The sequence below is a fragment of the Cryptomeria japonica genome, chromosome 9, assembly GCF_030272615.1.
Source record: "Cryptomeria japonica chromosome 9, Sugi_1.0, whole genome shotgun sequence".
Lineage (NCBI taxonomy): Eukaryota > Viridiplantae > Streptophyta > Pinopsida > Cupressales > Cupressaceae > Cryptomeria > Cryptomeria japonica.
Window position 1 is genome coordinate 504,197,698 of NC_081413.1, and position 20,519 is coordinate 504,218,216.

Sequence of the window (20,519 nt, forward strand, 5' to 3'; positions counted from 1 at the left end):
ACAATAGCTTAGTTTTCAGCGTTTTCTTATGGCATTCGATATACAAAAAATTATTAGCTAGGGCAGTGATACTTACCTGTCCTTGGAATGTTTCTTTCCACCATTTAGCAATTTCTGCAAGGGGTTGGTCATTTCCTCCCCATTTTGCAAAAAGCCTATGCTCTTCGCAGTAATTCCTCAACTCCAGGGTGGCACTGGGAGTAGAGATTTTAATGCAATCCAGGTTGGGTGTTACCGGCTTTAGGGCACACTTACTCCTTCTTGCCTTGAGGGTGGCATTACTTACATGGTTAAGAGAATTCCTAATCACCGAAGCAGGCTCGATGTCTTTTAAATTGTGGCGTCGATGTGGCAGGGTTATTCCTCCAACACCGGTAGGTTTTTTGAAACCCTCTGCTTGATTGAAGCGTGGTTGTGAATTCTGCAGGGGCCTTTGAAGGGATTGACATGGGTCAGATGCAGCTGCCCTAGTTCCTAAGGGGATGTGATTTGCCTTTGTGGCACAGCCTGGGATTCGTGATGTAATGGGAACCGCCCAAACATTCGACAGGTCTATCGAAACCCTAGCTTCCCTTCTTCTTTCAGCTTTAGCAGCTCGCCTGCTTTTCACCATTTGCCATGGTTGATTCTGCAAAGGGGGAGCCCTACCGGTTGTTGAAGGAATCCCTACATTGTGATTATTGAAACCCCTGTTCTGGTGACTACTTTGTCCGAAGAATTGCAGAGCCATTTCTATTCGCTTTTAATTTCAATTCTTAGAGCCACTATTACTTGTAAATCAACTTTCTATTTTATTTTATATGCAAATCATTTTATATTAAAATTTTAAATGATTAGTAAATTAAATAAAAATAAAAATATCAAATACTAAATAAATATATATTAAATAAAGAATATTTTATTTTATTTAAAAAATCACTTTTAACAAGAAAACACCTTCACCGCTCAAATCCAAACTCTAGATTGTCCTAATCCTCATCATGATTTGTAAACTTTGTCTTAGGTACATAACCTGCTAACTTCATCTGTTTACCCAAAATGTCTAGCATGGCATAGATTTCCTTCATTTGTGGATGTGATGTGTCTCCTGCTGTGAATGTGTGAGTTCGGTTTTTAACCTCAACCCAGCTAGATCCTGGTTTCTTTTGGAGTCCCCTATCCCGCATTAGTATTCTAGTCTTTGCTACGTCATCCCATCGGCCTGCTGCAGCATAGATGTTTGATAATAGGACATAACTACCAATATTGTCAGGATCTACTTGAAAAAGATGTCCTGCAGCCCATTCTCCTAGCTCCGGATTGCAATGGGTTCTGCAAGCACTAAGCAAAGCACCCCATATACGAGAATCAGGCTGTATTGACATATTAATGATAATTCTATGAGCTTCATCCAAGCACCCAGCACGACCAAGAAGGTCAACCATGCAAGCATAGTGTTCCACTTGGGGTTGAATATTATAAACTTGATTCATGGAAAAAAAATGTTCCCAACCTTTCTGAACAAGTCCCGCATGGCTGCATGCAGAGAGAACACCAATGAAAGTGACGTGATCTGGCTTCATATTTTCCTTTTGCATTTGGTTAAAGAGTGTAAGAGCACATTCACTCTGCCCATGCATCGCATAGCCAGCAATCATTGTGTTCCATAATACCAAATCAGCTCGAGAGAATTTGTCAAATACGTTATGAGCTATCTCTACATTCCCACATTTGGCATACATATCCACAAGAGCACTCCCTGCAATGATGTCTGACATGAAACCACACCTGACCATATATGCATGAATCTCTTTTCCGTGATGCAAAGATGCAATGTCGGCACAGACAGGAAGAACACTTGCAACGGTAACCGAATTAGGTATTGCACCTGACAGTAGCATTTGATGTAATGATTTCAAGGCCTTATCCTTGTGTTCATTTTGGGCATACCCTGCAATTATAGAATTCCACGTAACCACATTTGGTTTTATGCCCAATGTCTGCATCTGATCAAACACTTTTAAGGCCTCATCACCACACCCACTCTGAGCATAACCTGCAATCATTGCATTCCATGTGATAACATCTGGCTTAATTCCTTCCAATTGCATTTGACAGAATAGTCGCTGGGCATCTTCAGGTTTCCCATTCTGAGCAAATCCTGCAATCATCACATTCCATGAGACAAGATTTCTTTCAGGAATTTGCTCAAACAAGTAGCATGCATCTTCTATATTTCTGCATTTAACGTACATGTTAACAAGAACAGTACCCACAGCAACGTCCAAATCATATCCAGCTTTAATAGCATAGCTATGTACCTCTTTGCCCTGTTGCAGGCTCCTTAAACTGGCGCACACCCTAAGAACAATAATCATGGTAATTAAATTAGGCTTGATTTCTTCTAATTGCATTTGATGAAAAAGATTGAAGGCTTCCTCTGGATACCCATTCTGTGCATAACCTGTAATTGCCACATTCCATGTTACCACATTTCTTTGGGGCATTTTGTTAAACATTTGGCATGCAAACTCGATTCTTTTGCATTTGGCATACATATCCACAAGTGCACCAGATAGAAACACGTTTGATTCATATCCGTTTGAAATAGTATAACAATGAATCTCCTTTCCCTTCTGTAAAGTTTTTAGGCCTGCACATGCCTTGATAACACTTGCCAAAATGAAAGGGCTTGCCTTGATTTCTGCAGCATGGATTTCATTAAACAATATAAGGGCCTCTGCATAGTAGCCCTGCTTGGTATAGGCCCTTATCATAGCGGTCCACAAGAACAAATTTGGATTAGGAATTTTGTTTAATACTTGAAATGCACCTCCCAAATTCCCAGACTCCAAATATGTGAGAACAAGCTTTGTTTGATTAAATGTGACATTTTCAATCCCAGTTTTTACCATATAAGCATGAGATTCTTTTCTTTGTGAATCCCAGTTGAGCTTCTCAGTGAATTCATTGCTGAATAAGTTTGATATGCAATCAGTATGATAATTCATGAGACTACCAGATATAAGTTTAATCTCATTATTTCGATGTTGAATCCTAGCTAAGAAATGCAGTTTGTAACTTTGTGTTTGCAGGATTGCCTCTTTGAGTTCTAGTATCAATGTCATTGCTGAGTTTAATGCTCTCATTGTTGACATCATCCTTGCCATCACGGATATTTACGGAAAAAAGTTTTAGTGATGTCATCAGGACACCAATATTTTAGTTTATACAGGAGATCCTTGAAATAAGTCTGCAATCAAACAATTATCTACAGTTAGTGATTCAATCGATTGCCATAGTAAGCCACACAGTTAAGTTACCAAAACTTGAAAAAAGATTTTAATAAATTACAAAAATTAGCATATTTAGATCATTTAAGTGACATGCTTATATAGAGACACAAAAAGAAATAAGTCTGCAATCAAACGTGATTCAATTGATTGCCATAGTAAGCCACACAGTTAAGTTACCAAAACTTGAAAAAAGATTTTAATAAATTACAAAATTAGCACATTTAGATCATTTAAGTGACATGCTTATATAGAGACACAAAAAGTAATTGTACACTTGACTGCAGCTTGTTTTAAGGAATATTTTGTTTTAAATGCATAACTTCATTCACCTAGCAGACCATAGACATTGTTGAAAAAAACCAAAAAAAAACTCAGAAACAATTTAAAACTAGCATTCACTAAGGTTGACAAGAGGTCCACCTAAAATGATAAACGAATAAAAAAATATAGAGAAGTGAGCAGGCTGCAGGCATCCAGAATCTGAATTCTTTTGAGATGGTTTATCCACCAACATAGAGCAATGTATGTGCCAAGGAGATGAGTGTGCAAGGTGATATTTCAGTAAAGCTTCAACTGCATAATTATCAGGTTATTGTGTACCAATGTTATGATGCATTAGGCAGAGGAAAACATTCACTCTTGGAGGTTGGACTCTTGTATGTCATAAATTCATGTTAAACAGGATGATTGATAATAGTGGAAACACAAACTGCCTTATTTTTTCATGTTCATCCTAGATAGGTTTTCCACCCAGATAAAATTCAGTGTCTTGGTCAACAATACCATTAAATACTAGATGCTGTTGTCAGGAAATCCATTTTAAGTACTAGATTGCCAATTTCACTTCTATTTGAAGTTTTGAAACTTGAGCATTTTATTTTATGAACACATGATAGTTTTCTTCATTTTATCTATCCACATAAATGCAAATTATTTATTAGATACATCTGCATACTCCTGCAAAAAAATGGCTCCTCACACTTTTGCATGCCTCCCTTTATGCACTCTAAAATTATGACTTGGGTTAAGCAAATTATAGAAACTGATTTTTTTGGATAAACATCCAGCATGATCAACTTCCACAATTAAAACAAGCAGCGCTGAAATGTTTCTGATAATTTTCAAGGCAACATTTACTTTCCTATAGACAACTTCTTGAGCATATCATACTATATTTTTTAAAACCAAAACAAAGGTCAATCTCTCTCACTATATACAAAAAATACATTTTTTAATTCATCATCATTCGGTATAAAAAGTTGCATAAGGTACATAATTAGTTACCTTCATCTGTAAATACAAGCTCTCCAGCATGCATAAGTCTTTGTATGTTTGTGGAAAATGTGTCTCCGACAGAGAACCCATTCACTCTGTTTTTTATCCAAATCCAGCTGATTCCAAGGGTCTTTCTTAAGCTCCTGCATTTCATCAACTTTCTGACGTCTGCTACATCATCCCACTTGCAAAATGCAGTATAGATGTTTGAAAGTAGTACATAAGATCCAGAATTTTCAGGTCCAACTCAACAAGATGTTTCTACTTCACTTTTTCCTAATTCTGAATTACAATTGATTTTACAGGCTTCAACTAAAGGCCCCTGCTCCCAAATATCACCTTCCAACAGCATTTCGAGTTTAGGCAGCAAGTCTTGTCCAGGAACTGCACTCAACTGAAAAAGGTCATGCATACAGGTGTAGTGCTCTTTTGTGGTTTTTTGAAAGAGTATGCATACAAGCTCCCCATCACCATGCATCGCATAGGCAGCAATCATTGTATTATAGAAAACAATATGTTTCCTAGAAATAGTAAATATTTTTAAAATCAATTCCAACATATTAAGGCATTAACATCAAATCCAACACTGCTTGTATAGTTGTAGATCCCTTTCTTTTATATAGAGCTGCTAAGTTGACACAAGCTCATTGCAGTAGTGACAGAATTTGCTTTTAAATCGATTATATTGAATTCGATAAAAGATGCTCATTTCCTCAACCCAGTGGCTAAGCTACAAGCAATTGATTGCATGAGATCACACCCAGGTTTGGGCTTGTGAGCTTCATTTGATGAAGTGTTTGAAGGCTGCATCACAATGGTCACTCTAAGCATAACATGTAATAATTGCAGTCCATGAGACAACATCTGGCATTATGCCTAACAGCTGCATGAGGTAAAGGAGTGTCAAGGCCTTGTGCAATTTTGTTGCAAGACAAAAAAATGGTTGAAGGGAGTCGAAGGTTGAATATTTTTGTATATTCAAATTCCTTTCAAAATTCTATGCAATTTAAAAAAATGAAGTGTCCTTGGATGTTTTCTGTCATTTGAAAAAGGGGGTATTTCGAGGACAAAATGTCCCCACCCCATACCCTTATTTTTCCAAAATTGGGGGATGGCCCAAGGACAACCCTCTCACTATGGGAGACATCTTGAAAAAGAACTATTTATTTGGGCTTCTAAGGACAGAAATAATAGTGTATTAAATATTTAAATGATTTCATTATTTTAAGTTTTTAACTATTCAAATAATTATTTTGAAATTTATGATTTAACAATGGGCACTGTTTGATTAATTATTAATTTATCATTGATCAATTATTGTATCGTGTTCTCAATTCTGCATTTACTTTTAAAATATGTCTATTTTAGCTTGTCACTGTCCCTCCGCCATCCCCTGCCATTCCTGAAATATTGAAAAAAAATTGCCACCCCAGAAACCCATCCCCAAACCCTAGAAACCCAGAAAAACAATTAATAAATGGCACTTCTCAAGACCATATGAGTAAGTTATGGCTCCAAGAGGATGTTGATGAGGTTTCTACTTAAGTGTTGTTGAAGCACATAGTTGCTGCTAAAGTCACATAGTTTATTGCCAAAGTCACACAGTCTGCTACTAAAAATTGCAGAAATTTCGTTCATTTTAGTGACTTTTACATGTAGCATAAACATTGTCTGTGGCAAAATCAGCATCATACATGCTGCCAAAACATAACTGTTGCCTATTTTTAACCTCGGGGCCAAAAATAGCTTTATGCCTAAATGAGGAGCTATTAAGGAAGGTATTTAGAGAGAAAGAGGACCAAGGTATTAATTAAAGCATCTTGAAGGTTATAAGGATGGCTTCCTAAAACATCTTTCTTTTTGTTTTTGAGCTAAATTTTCCAAAATTTTCCCTCTTACGTTGAAAGGTCAACAAATGTGGTTATTTAAAATGCAAAACTCAAAGTTCATGAAGAGTTTCACGGAGCTTTTTAGGGTTTCTCTGAAGTCTTGAGTGGAGTTCTCTGTTCTTTTGCTGTTTCACCGTGAATATGGAGATACCGATGAAAGAAACTACATGCAGACCCTCCTATATCTCTGTTTTTCCACTAAAAGTTCGACAAAGAACAGTGATCTGTAGCATGCCAAAAGATATGCGCGAGAGGATCAGTTTTAACGGCATTCATGGTGGTTTCTGAGCAGTCAACAGTACATTTCAAGTGTTTTGAGCGCAAAGCTGCATTATAACAGCAAGATATACATGAGTAGATCTTCCTTGCACCTGTAGAATTTGTCATGCAAAACCCATGCTCGCTCTCTAAAAAATATAGGTATTTTCTACCTCCTTGAAACCCTCCTGTTATAGTTTGGGAAAAGAGTTCATATCATATATATGAGGAAGGGGTTTATGTTTTTATTTTCTGCAAACAAATGAAAGAAAACTACCAAAACTGCAAGAGAAAGGTTTTTATTATAATCTTTGTGATATTTTCTCTTAAAAACCAAAATGGGGGTTAGTTTTTCTAAGTTCGACAGCATAAGAAAGGAAGACAAACTTGAAGGTTTTGGTGAATAGATCAACAACACAATGAGGTGCTTCTAAACACAAAACAGAGAAAAGAGCCATGACAGTCATTCAAAGCTCACTGTCCATACAACAAAAGCAAAGGTATCACAAAAAAGCAAAAAGGAAAGAGCAGAGAACGCTACCCTTTAAGATCATTCACACAATGATCATACACAAGTCTAATAAAAGAAGAACACATCATTATCACAGCTATCAAGATCTGAGACAACAAAAAAAACTCATACTAGCAACACTATGCAAAGTGGCTAGGTTTCTTTCATAGAGCATCAGGCATCACAAGCACAAAAGACAATGATCAAACTCAGCCAATAGAGTAGTATACCCAAAAGAATGTTTTGGTTGTCATCAAAGGATAGAGACATCAAATCAAAGCACAAAGATAGTGCCAACATCATACACAGATTGCAGCCCAAATAGTTCTCCAAGGAAACATTATAGAACAGATTTATGACAGCCCTTTGTCATTTGACTATGGATAGAAACAGTATTTGCTTGAGATATTTGCATCACAAAATGATTGAGCTAGAACAGTGCCAAAGATCAAAAAGGCAATGAAGAACGGTCATTGAAGACAGCGGCAGGTGAATAGCATTATGAGCATCCATCAGTAAGAACACATGCAGCCCTAGAGATCAGGCACATATGCAGCCCATTAACAAATCTGCAATCAGAATAGCTACAAAAAGAGCATTCATAAAGAAGTCTTTTGAAGGACATTTGGACAGTCACAAGGCAGTATGAGATAATGAATCAAAGACATCAAAAACAGTGAAGGCATCTTCAAAAGCATATGACAGAAAGAGCAGTCCTAGGTCACATCAGTACAGTCATAATGGTATATAAAAAGACATTTGTCACAGTTCAAGATCAGTGAGCGGGAGTATCATGGCAAGATGACAGTAAAGGTGAAGAAAAGCCACTAAACATGGTTTTATCTTATCGTAATAGCTTTCAAAGACAGTGTGATCATGAAGAGTCCTTGTGGACAGAGAATAAAGTCAAAGAAAAACAGTAGCATGAATATATCACAGTCCTAAGGGTAGATAAGAGAGCCTTTCACAGTCTAGAAGAGCATGAAAGCCCCAAAGAATCATGAGCAGCCATTAGAAGGCAGGTTCGAGAACAAATCCCAGAGCACAGTAGAAGAGGTGATCAGTCCTAACAATAAATAAGCTAGTCTTACAAGATACATACACATGGTGATGAACAGAGGACAAAGGAAAAACAGTCAAGAAGGTGAGGGGTTCAAAACAGTGGGTTCCTAATGCATCAACCAAAGGCTTTGACAAGACAGAGGTATACACATTCCATGACACCATAACAGAGGTATCATAGCCTCAGAAACACAGTCAATGATAAGCTTTGAAAGTATATTGTAGTATTGTCTTCATCATAGGCTCATAGGCTCATAGGCATGAAGGTCACAACCCCTTCAAAAAAGAAAAAAAAAAGAGAACAGAGATCATATAATGTCAGAGGGCCAAAGCAGTATTTGACAGTTCTATGAAGAGATACAGCACAGGATAAGCATCGTGAACAGTCCTTAAGAACAATGAAAACAGTGATCAAGAAGGCACCACATTTATGAAGAACGGTCTCAATTAAAGTGCATTCAAGATGTAAGTCAGTCATACATAATACTCTCAGCAATAAAGGAAAAGTACATGGTGTTTGTTCACTTTTAAAAAAGTAGACTCAAGAGCAGAAAAGCTAAATAAGATCTCAGTTTGGTAATAGTGACGAAGCATTAAGCAAAGAGTTCAAGGCTAGAAGTCATGGAGTCTATGACAGAGCCATAAAGATCACAGCCCTATCACAGGGGAACAAGCCATAAGACTGTCCTTAGCAGCATAAAGTAGCAATTACAAGCCCAACGTTGAAAGCATGGATGACATGAATGAAAAGCTTACAAAGAAAGCATGCCATAGCCTCACTTTTTGCAGGATATACAGTCAAACTCTAAAGTTTACAGTCATATAAAGGAGACAGTCATTGTTTGCTCGATTGAGAGTAAAGAATGGACGGTAACAATAGAAAGACTGTCAAAGATCAAATTGATTAAATGGTGTTCCAGTTCTGAGATTTGATCACAGCTTCAAAGAATCTTTTTAAGCCATTGAGTAGAAAGAACAATCTTTACCAGTATTGGAGCTGTATCAATAAAGATGCAAGATAATGCACTGAGGAAGAGGGGTATTGCAGCTTCATGGGACTGTCAAACAAAGCCACAGATGATAAAGCGTAGTCAACATAGAGCACTCACAACAGTGAGCTATTTGGCAAAATACCATGATGTAAGCAGTAAGGTTGTTAAGTACAGTGATGTCATAGACCAATACATAGTAGAGCAACCTTAGATCACAAGAAAGATGCGTCATTCTTGAACAAACCCTAGTACAGTCACAGAAAAGTAAAGCTACAGTAGCCACCAAAGCAATAGTTGCAGCTTAAAAGAATAACAGTGATCGTATATGCTACTGTGTAATCAAGGACAAGGACTAGTTAAAGAGGTAAAAACTGAAGTGAAATTTAAACATCAAGTTTTAGGCCTGAAAAGGGGGAATTTTGAAGGTGATTGCAGCAGTTTAAGTGCAGTTAGAAGCCCCTCTTGGGTTAGTCACCACTTAGGCCACCTTATCAAGCAGTTAGCCTTCAGTTCTGAGCAGTTTGAAGCACCTTCTTGCATGCTTTTCTCTCAAATTCCACCCCAAAGGCTTCATCATGCAAACTTGAAGAAGAAACCAAGGTAGAAGACCACCAGTTGAAGCAGATTCCAAGGAGATCTTTCAGTTCAGTGATAGAGTTCATCTCCAGCTCAAGCTATCAGTTAAAAAAGCTCCTCTTTTCCTATCAGTCTTCTTCTTTTCTGTCTTTCCTGGAGTTCTTTTCTTTCTCTGGCATGTATTGTAGCTTTTTCAAAGCTCTTTCAGGCTTAGAAATGCAATTGTAACTCAGCTTTTCCAGATTTGTAACAGCAGAGAACTCCTTTATTATCAATAAAAGCAGCATTTTCCTTAGTAATTTCTTGTTTTCAAATGGTGATTGATTGATTTGATCAAATTTCGGTGATTTATATGCAAACCCTTTGGTTTTGTCTCATCCAAAACTCCATTTTGGTGCAAAGAGATTTCATTTTGGTACAGGTCATAGGTTATGTATTTGGTATTTCAATAAATTGAAATTGTGAAAATCTCTTATTTTCCTTTAAACAAGCATTGAAACTAGAACTTTCATGTGAAATACTGATGTATTGAATGATTCAATTGAGTTGTGAATAAAATAAAGCTTTCATTTAAGAATCATTGTGAGTTAGGGCTGCAAGCAAGTCTTATCATTTGGTGCATCACCTCCTAGGATAGGTTTTCAATTCAAGTTCCCTTCTATCACTTTTCCCATCAGAGGTTAGTTTGCAGGAGGTTCATCAAGAAAACCAAATCACTCTGGAGATTGATCTTCAAGATAGGCAACTCACAGGCTTGAGGATCATTTCATGTTTCATGGGATTGCTGAACTCGCAGCTTAGCAACATGGCACAATCCTTCGTGACAACAATAACAGCAGTTGCATGATGGACAAATGAGTCATGTTATAATTAAAAACACCCATAACCTTTTTCACAGAGATCCATCTCTGGATTGGAGGACGACAGGATCAAGTGGAGCACGGTCATGGATCTGGGACGGGAAGCTCCCCATGGATGGGAGATCTAGGGACTGGAATATTACTCCAATAAGCTGCCTCTGGTGGGAGGAGTTTATTGCATTCATTATTTCTCTCCATCCTCCCCATGGTTGAACAATCACTCCAGGTGGGTGGAAGGCAATAGATGGGTGGGTCGGTGGTCTAACTATAATCCCTGGAACTAAGATCCCCACTAAGGCATCTACTGACTACCTATAGAATGGTAGGGGCCTGAGTCTCACAAATAATTGCAAGGGTAGCAATGGGAAATACAGGACTAGAACCATTCATTGACTTTTAAGGGTTCCAAAAGTATGTAACGCTTTGATCTCTATTCCTTTTGATCTTCCCTTTGTTTGGAGGAAGGTTTTAATTTTTTACACATTCCACACCTAGAAGTGGCTGGCAGGGGATTTTCATTCTATTGCTGGTTTTAGTTCAACATGGGACTGTTACATGTGTAAGGGTTTTCTTTCATGTAGAGTAGTTGCAGGTATCACGGAAGCTCCAAATGTGAAAAAGGTCTCCCTGGATGCCAAGAAGGCATGTTGTCTACCCATTTTTAACTTTGTGTTGACTTTCTCTCATTTGTAATGGAGGATGTGAGTCTTGAGAAATCTTTATTCAGAGTTGGGGTTTTAGTCCTCTTCCCTATCTTTATGGAGGTTATATTCCTTATTTTTGTTGCTGTAGCAAGAGTTGTAGCAGTGAGATGCCATCTTCAAGATAGTTGTGGGAGCTCACAACATGAGGTAGTGCTTTGTAAAGCCATGAGAGCTATGTAAATCATTTGAAATAATTGTGGATTAGTGCCATGGGGAGCAAGTGTTCACTCTTACCAGAGTTTTCTGCCTATTTGAGGGTTTCTCCTGCAATATTGTGTTGTGTTGCAATATTTTATTTATTTTATTCTGCATGTTTGTTGAGGTTCTCTATTTTTATTCCTTGACTGACCATGCCATGGAGATTGGCATCCATCATAGGTGGTTTGGTGTATGATTGAGGTAATCTGAGATCTTCACATTAAAATCCATCTATTGATGATTGGGGTGTGACATAGCTGCCCCAGTTTACGGATCAGAAGGCCTCTGCAGCATGCCCACTTTGGGCATAGCCTACAATCATAGCATTATATGACACCCATTTTTGGAGACATTTTAATATTTTATCAAACACATAGTATGAAGACTCAGTTTTTTCAAATTATACATCAATGTAAATAAGGGAACTTGCCAAGAGACATCTGACTGAGGGCTACTTTTTATTATGTGACTGTAAATCCCCCAACCCCATTACAGAGCCCACGCCCAAGCGCACACACACTTGAAGAAAAATAACAGGACCAACCAAACTAGGAATAATCCTTCCTATTGCATTTAACAAAACAGACTCAGCTCTTCACTTTGCTCTCCATTTTCAGCTTAGGCTACAATAATCAAATTCACGACAGTATACTTCTTTGGCACATGGCAAAGAAACTTGCCTTGTGCAAATCATTTATTTAGCATACATATGAATAAGAGTACTTCCAGTTTAGCAATAAAAATAGTCCAGGAGACCTCACTGGTTCAAGAATTCTGTCAAGCATTTCGCGTGGATTTCCTAGACTACTACACTTGACGTACACGATAACAAATTTGGTCGTAGTACACATTTTTCCCTATTCCAGTTTTAATCATGTGGACATGGACTTCCTGATCTTAGAATCAAAGGGTTGCTTTAGTTCAGACCGTACAGGTGCCAAAATTTCTGCTACTAATAATATTGTTAAAAATCAATCATGACACTTAAAAACAAAATACGTTTTCCTCTTATAAAACCTTATGAATCATGTTTACTATCATGATCAATCATTTTGAATGTTCACTAAACGCCATTAAACAGATAGGAAGTGTAATCATTACGAACAATGTTTCAACTGCAAAACGCATAAAATATATTTGTGTAATGATGAACTAACCTTGCAAAACGCATGTAATATATTTGTGTAAAGAAATTCTAACCTTGTAGTAAAGCCTGGAGATGATCTCCTGGTTCACAAGTTTCTCCTATGCTGTGTCATCGTCTGCAAATGGCATGTTTAAATGCGATGGCCTATAAATAAGAGAAGCGTTGGAAAAAAAAATTCAAATATTGAATGCGATTTTTAACAAGGACGTAAAGCGTCAAGTTCCTGTCATTAGTGTGATGAGTTTAGATTAGATAAAAAAGAAATAGATAATGACCATTACAATATAAATTATCAAAATTTGAATTGTTTTTAAGATAATATTTAATTATTTTATTTTTAAAATTTGATTTAAATTTAACATTTATCTTTTTAAAAAACAAGTATATGTATTGTATAATTAAAAGTGTTGTAATTACCTTCTATTGTGAATAGAGGAGGAAAAGAATATGTTAAGAAAGGCTTTTATTTTTTACCTTCAATTTGACAATCATTTAGATATCAAAATGTTAATATTTAATATAAATATAATAATTTCAAGATAAATAAAGAATTAAAAAAATTAAATTTATAACTTAAACTATAATTTTTAGATAAATGTATAAATATAATTTTTTAATTAAATAATTAATCAAAAATTTAAAATAAATAAAGATTAAATTTTAAAAATGAATATGTTATTTCATAATTAAAATTTGTCAACAAACCTCTAAAAAACATATTAATTGATCTTAAAAAAATCCTTTTTTACATAAAATATTTCTTTATATTTTATAAAATAATAATAAATTAAATTATTTGAAATAAAATAAAATAAATTTTAGTAAATAGAATAGCTCCAAATTGATATCTCTTTACATTTTGATATACATGTTTAAGATATTTATATCAATTTATGTAAAATATATTAACAATAATATAATTAGCAATATATTTTTCTATATGATATATAATCTTTTATAAATTAAATGAAGAAAATAAAATAATTTTAAATTAAACTAAAATAATATTATATTTTAGTCATATATTTAAACATTGTTAAAAAAAAAAATGATTAATTTTAATAACCTACCTTCTCTAGATTTTTAATGAAATTGTTTTAATCTAGCATTAAAAAAATAAATAGTATTAAATATATAATTATCTACATTAATACTTAAACTTAAAATAAATCTCACATTAAACAAAATATATAAAAATATAAATTAAAATCAATTCAAAAAATATTGACCATCCATGTGAACCCATGTATTAATTATTAATTTTTTTCACATTAATTATTAAATTAAATATAATACACGTTTAGTAATTATTAAAACATCCAATCATATAGTTTGAAAGTTAAAAGAATATAAATTGATGTGCATGTACCCTGTAGTATTTACCATATCGGATTGATCTAAATGCATTGCATGGTCTAGTGTTTTAATATATATGTGGAATTAAATCCGTATGAATGCCAACTAAATAGCAATAAGGAGAGATTGCATTAAATCTCCAACATTAACAACGGTTAGGTTTGAGTTTTCTTTTGGTATGAATGACTAGTTATTTAAATCGAATCAAATATATAGAGATGTAAAAAAATATATTATAATCAATTTCGTACAGTGGTCAGATTAGTATTATTAATGAAAGGATAAATATGTTATTTTTTGCAAAGAAAAATTATTTGTTTACCTACTATTTTTAAGATGAGCCAATAAGAATCAAGATAAATGATATTTAAATAATTCTGTAAAAATTTTGGTTAAGTTTTTTAATTCTAGATATTGATTGGTTCAATTAATTGAAAAAGTACATTTAGATGAATGCAATAGTATTCCTGTTGTGGCAGGAACTAACAATATTATGGGTATTATTATTTCTTACTGGTTATTATTCAATTGTTTTTTAATTAAATAGAATTATGAATTTTTATTTTTATTTTTTCAAATTTTAAAAAGTTAAAAATATATACTTACTGGTTATCATTCAATTGTTTTTTTAATTAAATAGAATTATGAATTTTTATTTTTATTTTTCAAATTTTAAAAAGTTAAAAATATATGATTTTTAACTTTTTAAATTATAAAAATTATTTTTCTTCAATCTAATTGGCTAAAAAATTTATATCTTATAACCAAATTTTTAGGCAAAGTTTAAGTACATTAACATAATCTTTAGTATTTTTTATTTTTTTTCAAATTTATTTTACACAAATAAACAAATAGTTAACAAATTATTTAGAATCTATATCTAGATTTTTTAAAGTTTAATATTATATAAATAAATAAACATATATATAATAAAAAAAAACAATTAATAATGTTATTTCAAGCTATCTCATGCAATTTAATAATATAAAAGTGTAATTTAATAATATAAAAGTTTGATAATAAAATAATGTTTTTGATATTAAAAGCAGCCAAAACTAGGGGGCTGACCCAGGTACAGTCAAGATAACAGCAGATAAACAACTGTTAGCAGAGAAACAACAAATCCACAGCCTCCTAAAATTTCCTCTATCAAAAATTTTAAACATACTACGCATCTTAACAGAGTATATAAAAGTCTTAGTTAAAATATGTCACGCAAGGCAAAAGATAGTTAAGTCCAGGATTAACTAGTAACCATAACTATACGCCGTAAGACCATTAGGGCCATTCAAAAAACCAAAAAAATAATCCATAGCAAACAAAGCTACTTCTTTTTGCCATGGCTCCTCTTGGGGAGGAGCTTCCTTGCCCATTCTTTGGTGAGAAATTGGAAGAGGTCTTTGTAGTCCTCATCCTCCTTTCCTTTTCCTTTGAGGGTGCTTCTCTGCAAGAGACAGAGAGTGGTCGCAGAGTTGTGCATGACATTCAACGCAAACCCGGAGACATCATGCAACTTATTCTCAATGGCATCCGTTTTGTTGGTAATTTCCTGCAAGTTCTTAATCATGTCGTCCACTTTCTTCTCCAAATCCGTCAGTTTGCCTTTCGCTTCCTCCTCGATACTGCTCACTTCCTCCACCGCCACCATCTTTTCAAACTTGAGAGTAGGGGACAGAGAGTTTGCCCGGGATTTGGGACCAGCATCCTGGCTCATGGAATTTTTAGGGCTCTCAGACACATGGGTGGAGCTCACAGAATGAGGGGCCGAGGTGGAATGAAACGGGGCAGCATTACCAGAGGGGATGAAATTCCCATTATCATGGGATGAGGAGGAGTCCTTTAAGGGTTTCTCTTGGGGTTTGGACGCCAATCTCATAGAGTGATGGGGAGTGTTAGCTTCATCAGTAATCTCCACATTGGAGTCAATTTCCTGGATTCTCACTTTCTTGGGGGGTTTTAAATCCTCTAAGTGGCAAGCACGCTTTTTATTTCTCTTACTGGAGGAGCCAAGTTCAGGCAACCGAGGAGGGCTTATGTCAAGGTTGGTAGTGGCCATGGCCGAAGAGTGGCTTTCAAGCACATTTTGGACCGAAATCATGCGGGGAGGACAGAGGGCCAAGTGGAAATTGTAAAGGCAGAGGATAAGGCCTTGGTGGAGAATAGTAAAGTTCTTGCCTTCCTTCTTGGCTTCAGCAATATCTCTCACATTAGAATCCATGGAATGCAATAGAAAAAAAAGGGATGGAAATAAGATCCTTATTCCTAAGATGGTTAAGGAAAGGGAGGTGTTGGTAGTAGAAAACCCCATACCGTCCTTCCAAAGTGAAATACTTCATGATGATGTAGCAGACCTCATCCCAAGGCGGCGAAAGCTCTTCGTAGTTGAAACCGTCGGCCTGCTTCACAGGATTCTCCCCATCGCAAAAAAAAATGGTTTAGGCTGGTGGTATCCGATATGTGGCTCTGTTTCTTCCATTTTCTACCCTCCATGGACAAGCCCATCAACTGAGCAATCACATATTCGTTAACTTTGAACGAGATACCACCCATAGTGACCCTTATGTCCTCCTAAGAAGCCACAAACTGCTTCGACAGTCTCTTGTCATTTCCTTTCATGCTCTCCATGAATTTATCGATGCCTCCTTCTGTGCATACAAACCAAACCATCATCCTAGTTTTGAATTCATCTGTTTTATCAAGTTCAAGTCTCAGTTTGTCACCCCCCATGATCATTTCCTCTAGCTTAGGAGTGAAAATGAAAACAGGGCAACAAGAATACAAATTCGTTCAAGAGCAGAAGCAGAGTTGAGAAGCAAGCTCATCAAATTTTGAAATAAAATCATGCAATAATCGTCGCGATTATTGCAAGTCATTTTTAAACAGATTTCCCCATCACGAAATCTATTATGCTCGTGTGAACCATCAATCCGCCCAATGTGATTTAGCCGAGACCAGTTATTGCCTTCATCACCGCCAATGACATTTGTCTGGATGAATAATAAAAATTTGCCTTTCCCGATATCGGTACTTCACCAATAAGTATCATCATTATTTAAACCCCCTTCAGACTGATGACAAGGCCATATGCAGCTACGTGGCATACCCAACCCATAATGGGCAGGTTCCCGCTCCAAATCTAAAATTTGAAAATTAATGCTCTTCATCAGATTACAAATAGAAAGACTCATCATTAAGACTTAGTTTTTTCTTTCTCCAAGATCTCCTTGGTGATCACTGGCAGCGGATTAGTTTTCCTCCAACACCGTAAGCCATCTTGCAGCCTACCAACAATAGCCATAGAGTCAACAACCGCATTCCCTTCTCTGAAAATGTGGCTGATAGTGAAACTATCAAGGTTAGCCAGAAACATTCTTGCATCCCTCAAAATAGATTCCACTTTCCAACCCGCTACAGATCTACCACTGACAGCTTCCATAATTACTTTAGAATCACCTTCAATTTCCAGTTGTCTAATACCTATAGCAGTGGCGAACTTCAGACCCCATAGGAGAGTCATTCCCTCAACTTGAGTGATAGTATGATTCTTCAGGCTACCCACATAGGTAACAATTATAGTCCTCTAATGATCACGAATAACTCCACCTCCCACTTGCCAAATATTTTGTGTTGACCCATCAAAATTTAGTTTATGCCAAGAGGGACTTGGAGCTAACCATTTGGTCCTTTCTCTGTTGATCTTTGAAGTGTTGTTGAAGAGCTTGAACTCTGAGGGGAGCTTCCAGTGTTCCGCAATTCTTCAATCGATCAGGTTAGGAGGATTGGAGGGGATTTTCCATCTAGTCACAGAGATATTGTCCATAGCATTTTGAAACAGCTAGTAAAAATATTATCAGGGGAGGTTTCAGCTTCTCTAAAGATTCCGTTATTTCTTTCTTTCCAAACACTCCAGCAAATATGAGGAGGGATCTATCTCCATATCTGAATAACCAGGGGGTGGTGGGTAGGAGGTGACCATCCGTTAACAATCTGATGAATGTTATCATGAAAAACTCATTGTATACCATATTTTTCAAGGGTAATGGCCCACAGTTGCCAAGAAAAAGGGTATTGGATAAAATGATGACTGATAGATTCCTCCTCAGATTTACATAAGACACATCTGTTGGGAAGTTGGAATCCCCTCCTTATCAAATTGTCCTGAGTCGAAAAAATTTCATACATAAGGGACCACTAGAAGAAATTAATTTTTGGAATAAGTTGCACATTCCATATCTTTTTCCAGCATTCAACATCATCAATGGGTCTCAAGAGTTGTCTGTAAGAAGACTTGACCGAGAACTCCCCTGACTGGGTCCCTTTCCAGATAAATTTTTCCTCATGGGGAGATAGAGGTACGTTGCATGCAAGCATGAGATCCTAGAGATCAAGGGTAGTAGGCAACAGGTTAGGTCAATCAGTAAAGACCAGGGAGATGTTCTTCCACCTTCCTCTTCCTGACTCAATGTAGTCAGCAATATAATCACCAAAGTGAACCTTTAGGGAGTTCATTAGTTGGCAGAATTGAGTTTCAGCTAGAGGTTTATCATCCAGCCAAGAGTCCTCCCAGAACCTAATCTTTCTACCATTTCCAATCTGTCACTTCAATCCCTCTTTGATAACAGGTCTAAGCTTCAAGATGTTCTTCCAAAATTTTGACCCAGGAGGTAAGCCATGAGAACTCAAATTAAAGCAAAATTGTTCCCTTTCCAAATACTTAGCCTTGATAATGTTACACCAGTCTGCCTCACCTTTAGCTAGGATCCAGCCACTTTAGTAATTAGTTCAAGGCATTTATCTTTCTAATACCAAGAGCCCCCATGGTCTTGGGTAAGCAAACGGTGTCCTAGTTAACCTGAGAGAGGTGTTTCTTTTCCTCCATACCCATCCAGAGGAAATTTCTTTGGATCTTCTCAAGCTTGTGTTGAAATGTGGCGACTGATCAGCAAAGTACTGTACACTCAGCACGTATTTTTTTTGCCATTTTTTGTTGATGAAAACCGACATTGTAATAAAACCCTAAAAAGGCCGACTTTGTTTGTTGCCCTAAAACTGCATGTTATAAGCGGCTGGGATGCTTAAGGCATTGTAAGGTTGATGTACTATTTTTGCTGGATAATAAGAAAGATTGGACAGTTGTGTATGGTGGACGTAACCCATTCTAGGTGAACCATGTTAAATCTCTGTGTTATCTGTGTCCTGTTTATTTCTTTATCTTTTGTATTTAAATCTGCATATAATTGTTAGTTCATATTTGCTTCGGATCTACTTGAAACCCTAACAATTGGTATCAGAGCGAGGTTTTCTGTAAATTGGCAGGACTTTCAGATTTGAGTGGGAGCAATGGAGGATTCCAAATTCAAGGTCGAAAATTTTAACGGCCAGAATTATCAATTATGGAAAATGCAGATGGAGGATTACCTGTATCAAAAGGATTTGTGGCGGCCATTGGAAGGAAAGGCAAAGAAATCGACCACAATATCAGATGAAGAGTGGGACATTTTAGATAGAAAGGCACTGGGATCCATTCGATTGTGCCTTGCGTCGTCTGTAGCATTCAATATAACAGAAGCAAAAACAACTGTAGATTTGATGGCAACATTGGCCAAGTTGTATGAGAAACCCTCGGCTTCGAATAAGGTATTTCTTATGAAGCATTTGTTTAATTTGAAAATGAGTGAGGGAGGATCTGTAGCGGAGCACTTAAATGAATTTCATACAATTACCAGTCAATTGTCTTTGGTAAAAATTATCTTTGCAGAAGAGGTTAGGGCTCTCTTGATTTTATGTTCTTTGCCAGAAAGCTGGAATAGCTTGGTTATGGCTGTAAGTAACTCTGTCTCTCGTAAAAATACTTTGATATTTGATGATATTGTTGGTGTTATCCTAAGCGAGGAAATGCGAAGGAAAAGTACAGGTGAGACTTAACATCATCGGGTAATGTTTTGAATGTGGAGAACAAAGGAAGATCAAAGGAAAGAGGAAAAGGCCCTGGGAATGAGAAGTCACGAGGGAAGTCAAAGAAAGGACGCTCTCAATCTAGAGGAAAGAAAGATTGTTGGTACTACAGAAAGCCTGGTCATCTAAAGAAAGACTGTTGGTCTTGGAAAAACAAAGAAGGAGACAAAAATGAAAATGATAGTAAGGAAGCTAATATTGCAAGTAATACTTTACAAGATGCTTTAATCTTATGTTTGGATAATGTTAATAATTCCTGGGTAATAGATTCTGGGGCTTCATTTCATGCTACACCCCATAGAAAATATTTTCTAGATTATGTTCAAGGTGATTTTGGACAGGTATATTTGGGTGATGATGAGCCCTGACAAATTGTTGGAAAAGGAAAGATAAAGATCAAGTTGCAGAATGGTAATGACTAGTTTCTGCAGGAGGTAAGACATGTTCTTAATTTAAGAAGA

The 20,519-nt window shown here is 36.1% G+C and overlaps 1 protein-coding gene across 4 annotated transcripts; it reads right to left on the reverse strand.

Moving 5' to 3' along the window:
• Positions 1 to 865: 865 nt before the first annotated feature.
• On the reverse strand, positions 866 to 12,948 carry LOC131048308 (pentatricopeptide repeat-containing protein At5g59600). 4 transcript variants are annotated; one of them, XM_057982210.2, is made up of 3 exons: positions 12,801 to 12,948; positions 4,560 to 4,934; positions 866 to 3,232 (listed from the first exon to the last, which is right to left on the reverse strand). In XM_057982210.2, the coding sequence occupies exon 3, from the start codon at positions 3,147 to 3,149 to the stop codon at positions 969 to 971; it is 2,181 nt and encodes a 726-aa protein (XP_057838193.2). In that variant the 5' UTR covers positions 3,150 to 3,232; positions 4,560 to 4,934; positions 12,801 to 12,948; the 3' UTR covers positions 866 to 968. The 4 variants fall into 4 exon arrangements, with proteins under 4 accessions (XP_057838193.2, XP_057838194.2, XP_057838195.2 ...); XM_057982211.2 differs by having other exon boundaries at positions 4,560 to 4,944; XM_057982212.2 differs by lacking the exon at positions 4,560 to 4,934.
• Between the last annotated feature and the right edge of the window lie 7,571 nt (positions 12,949 to 20,519).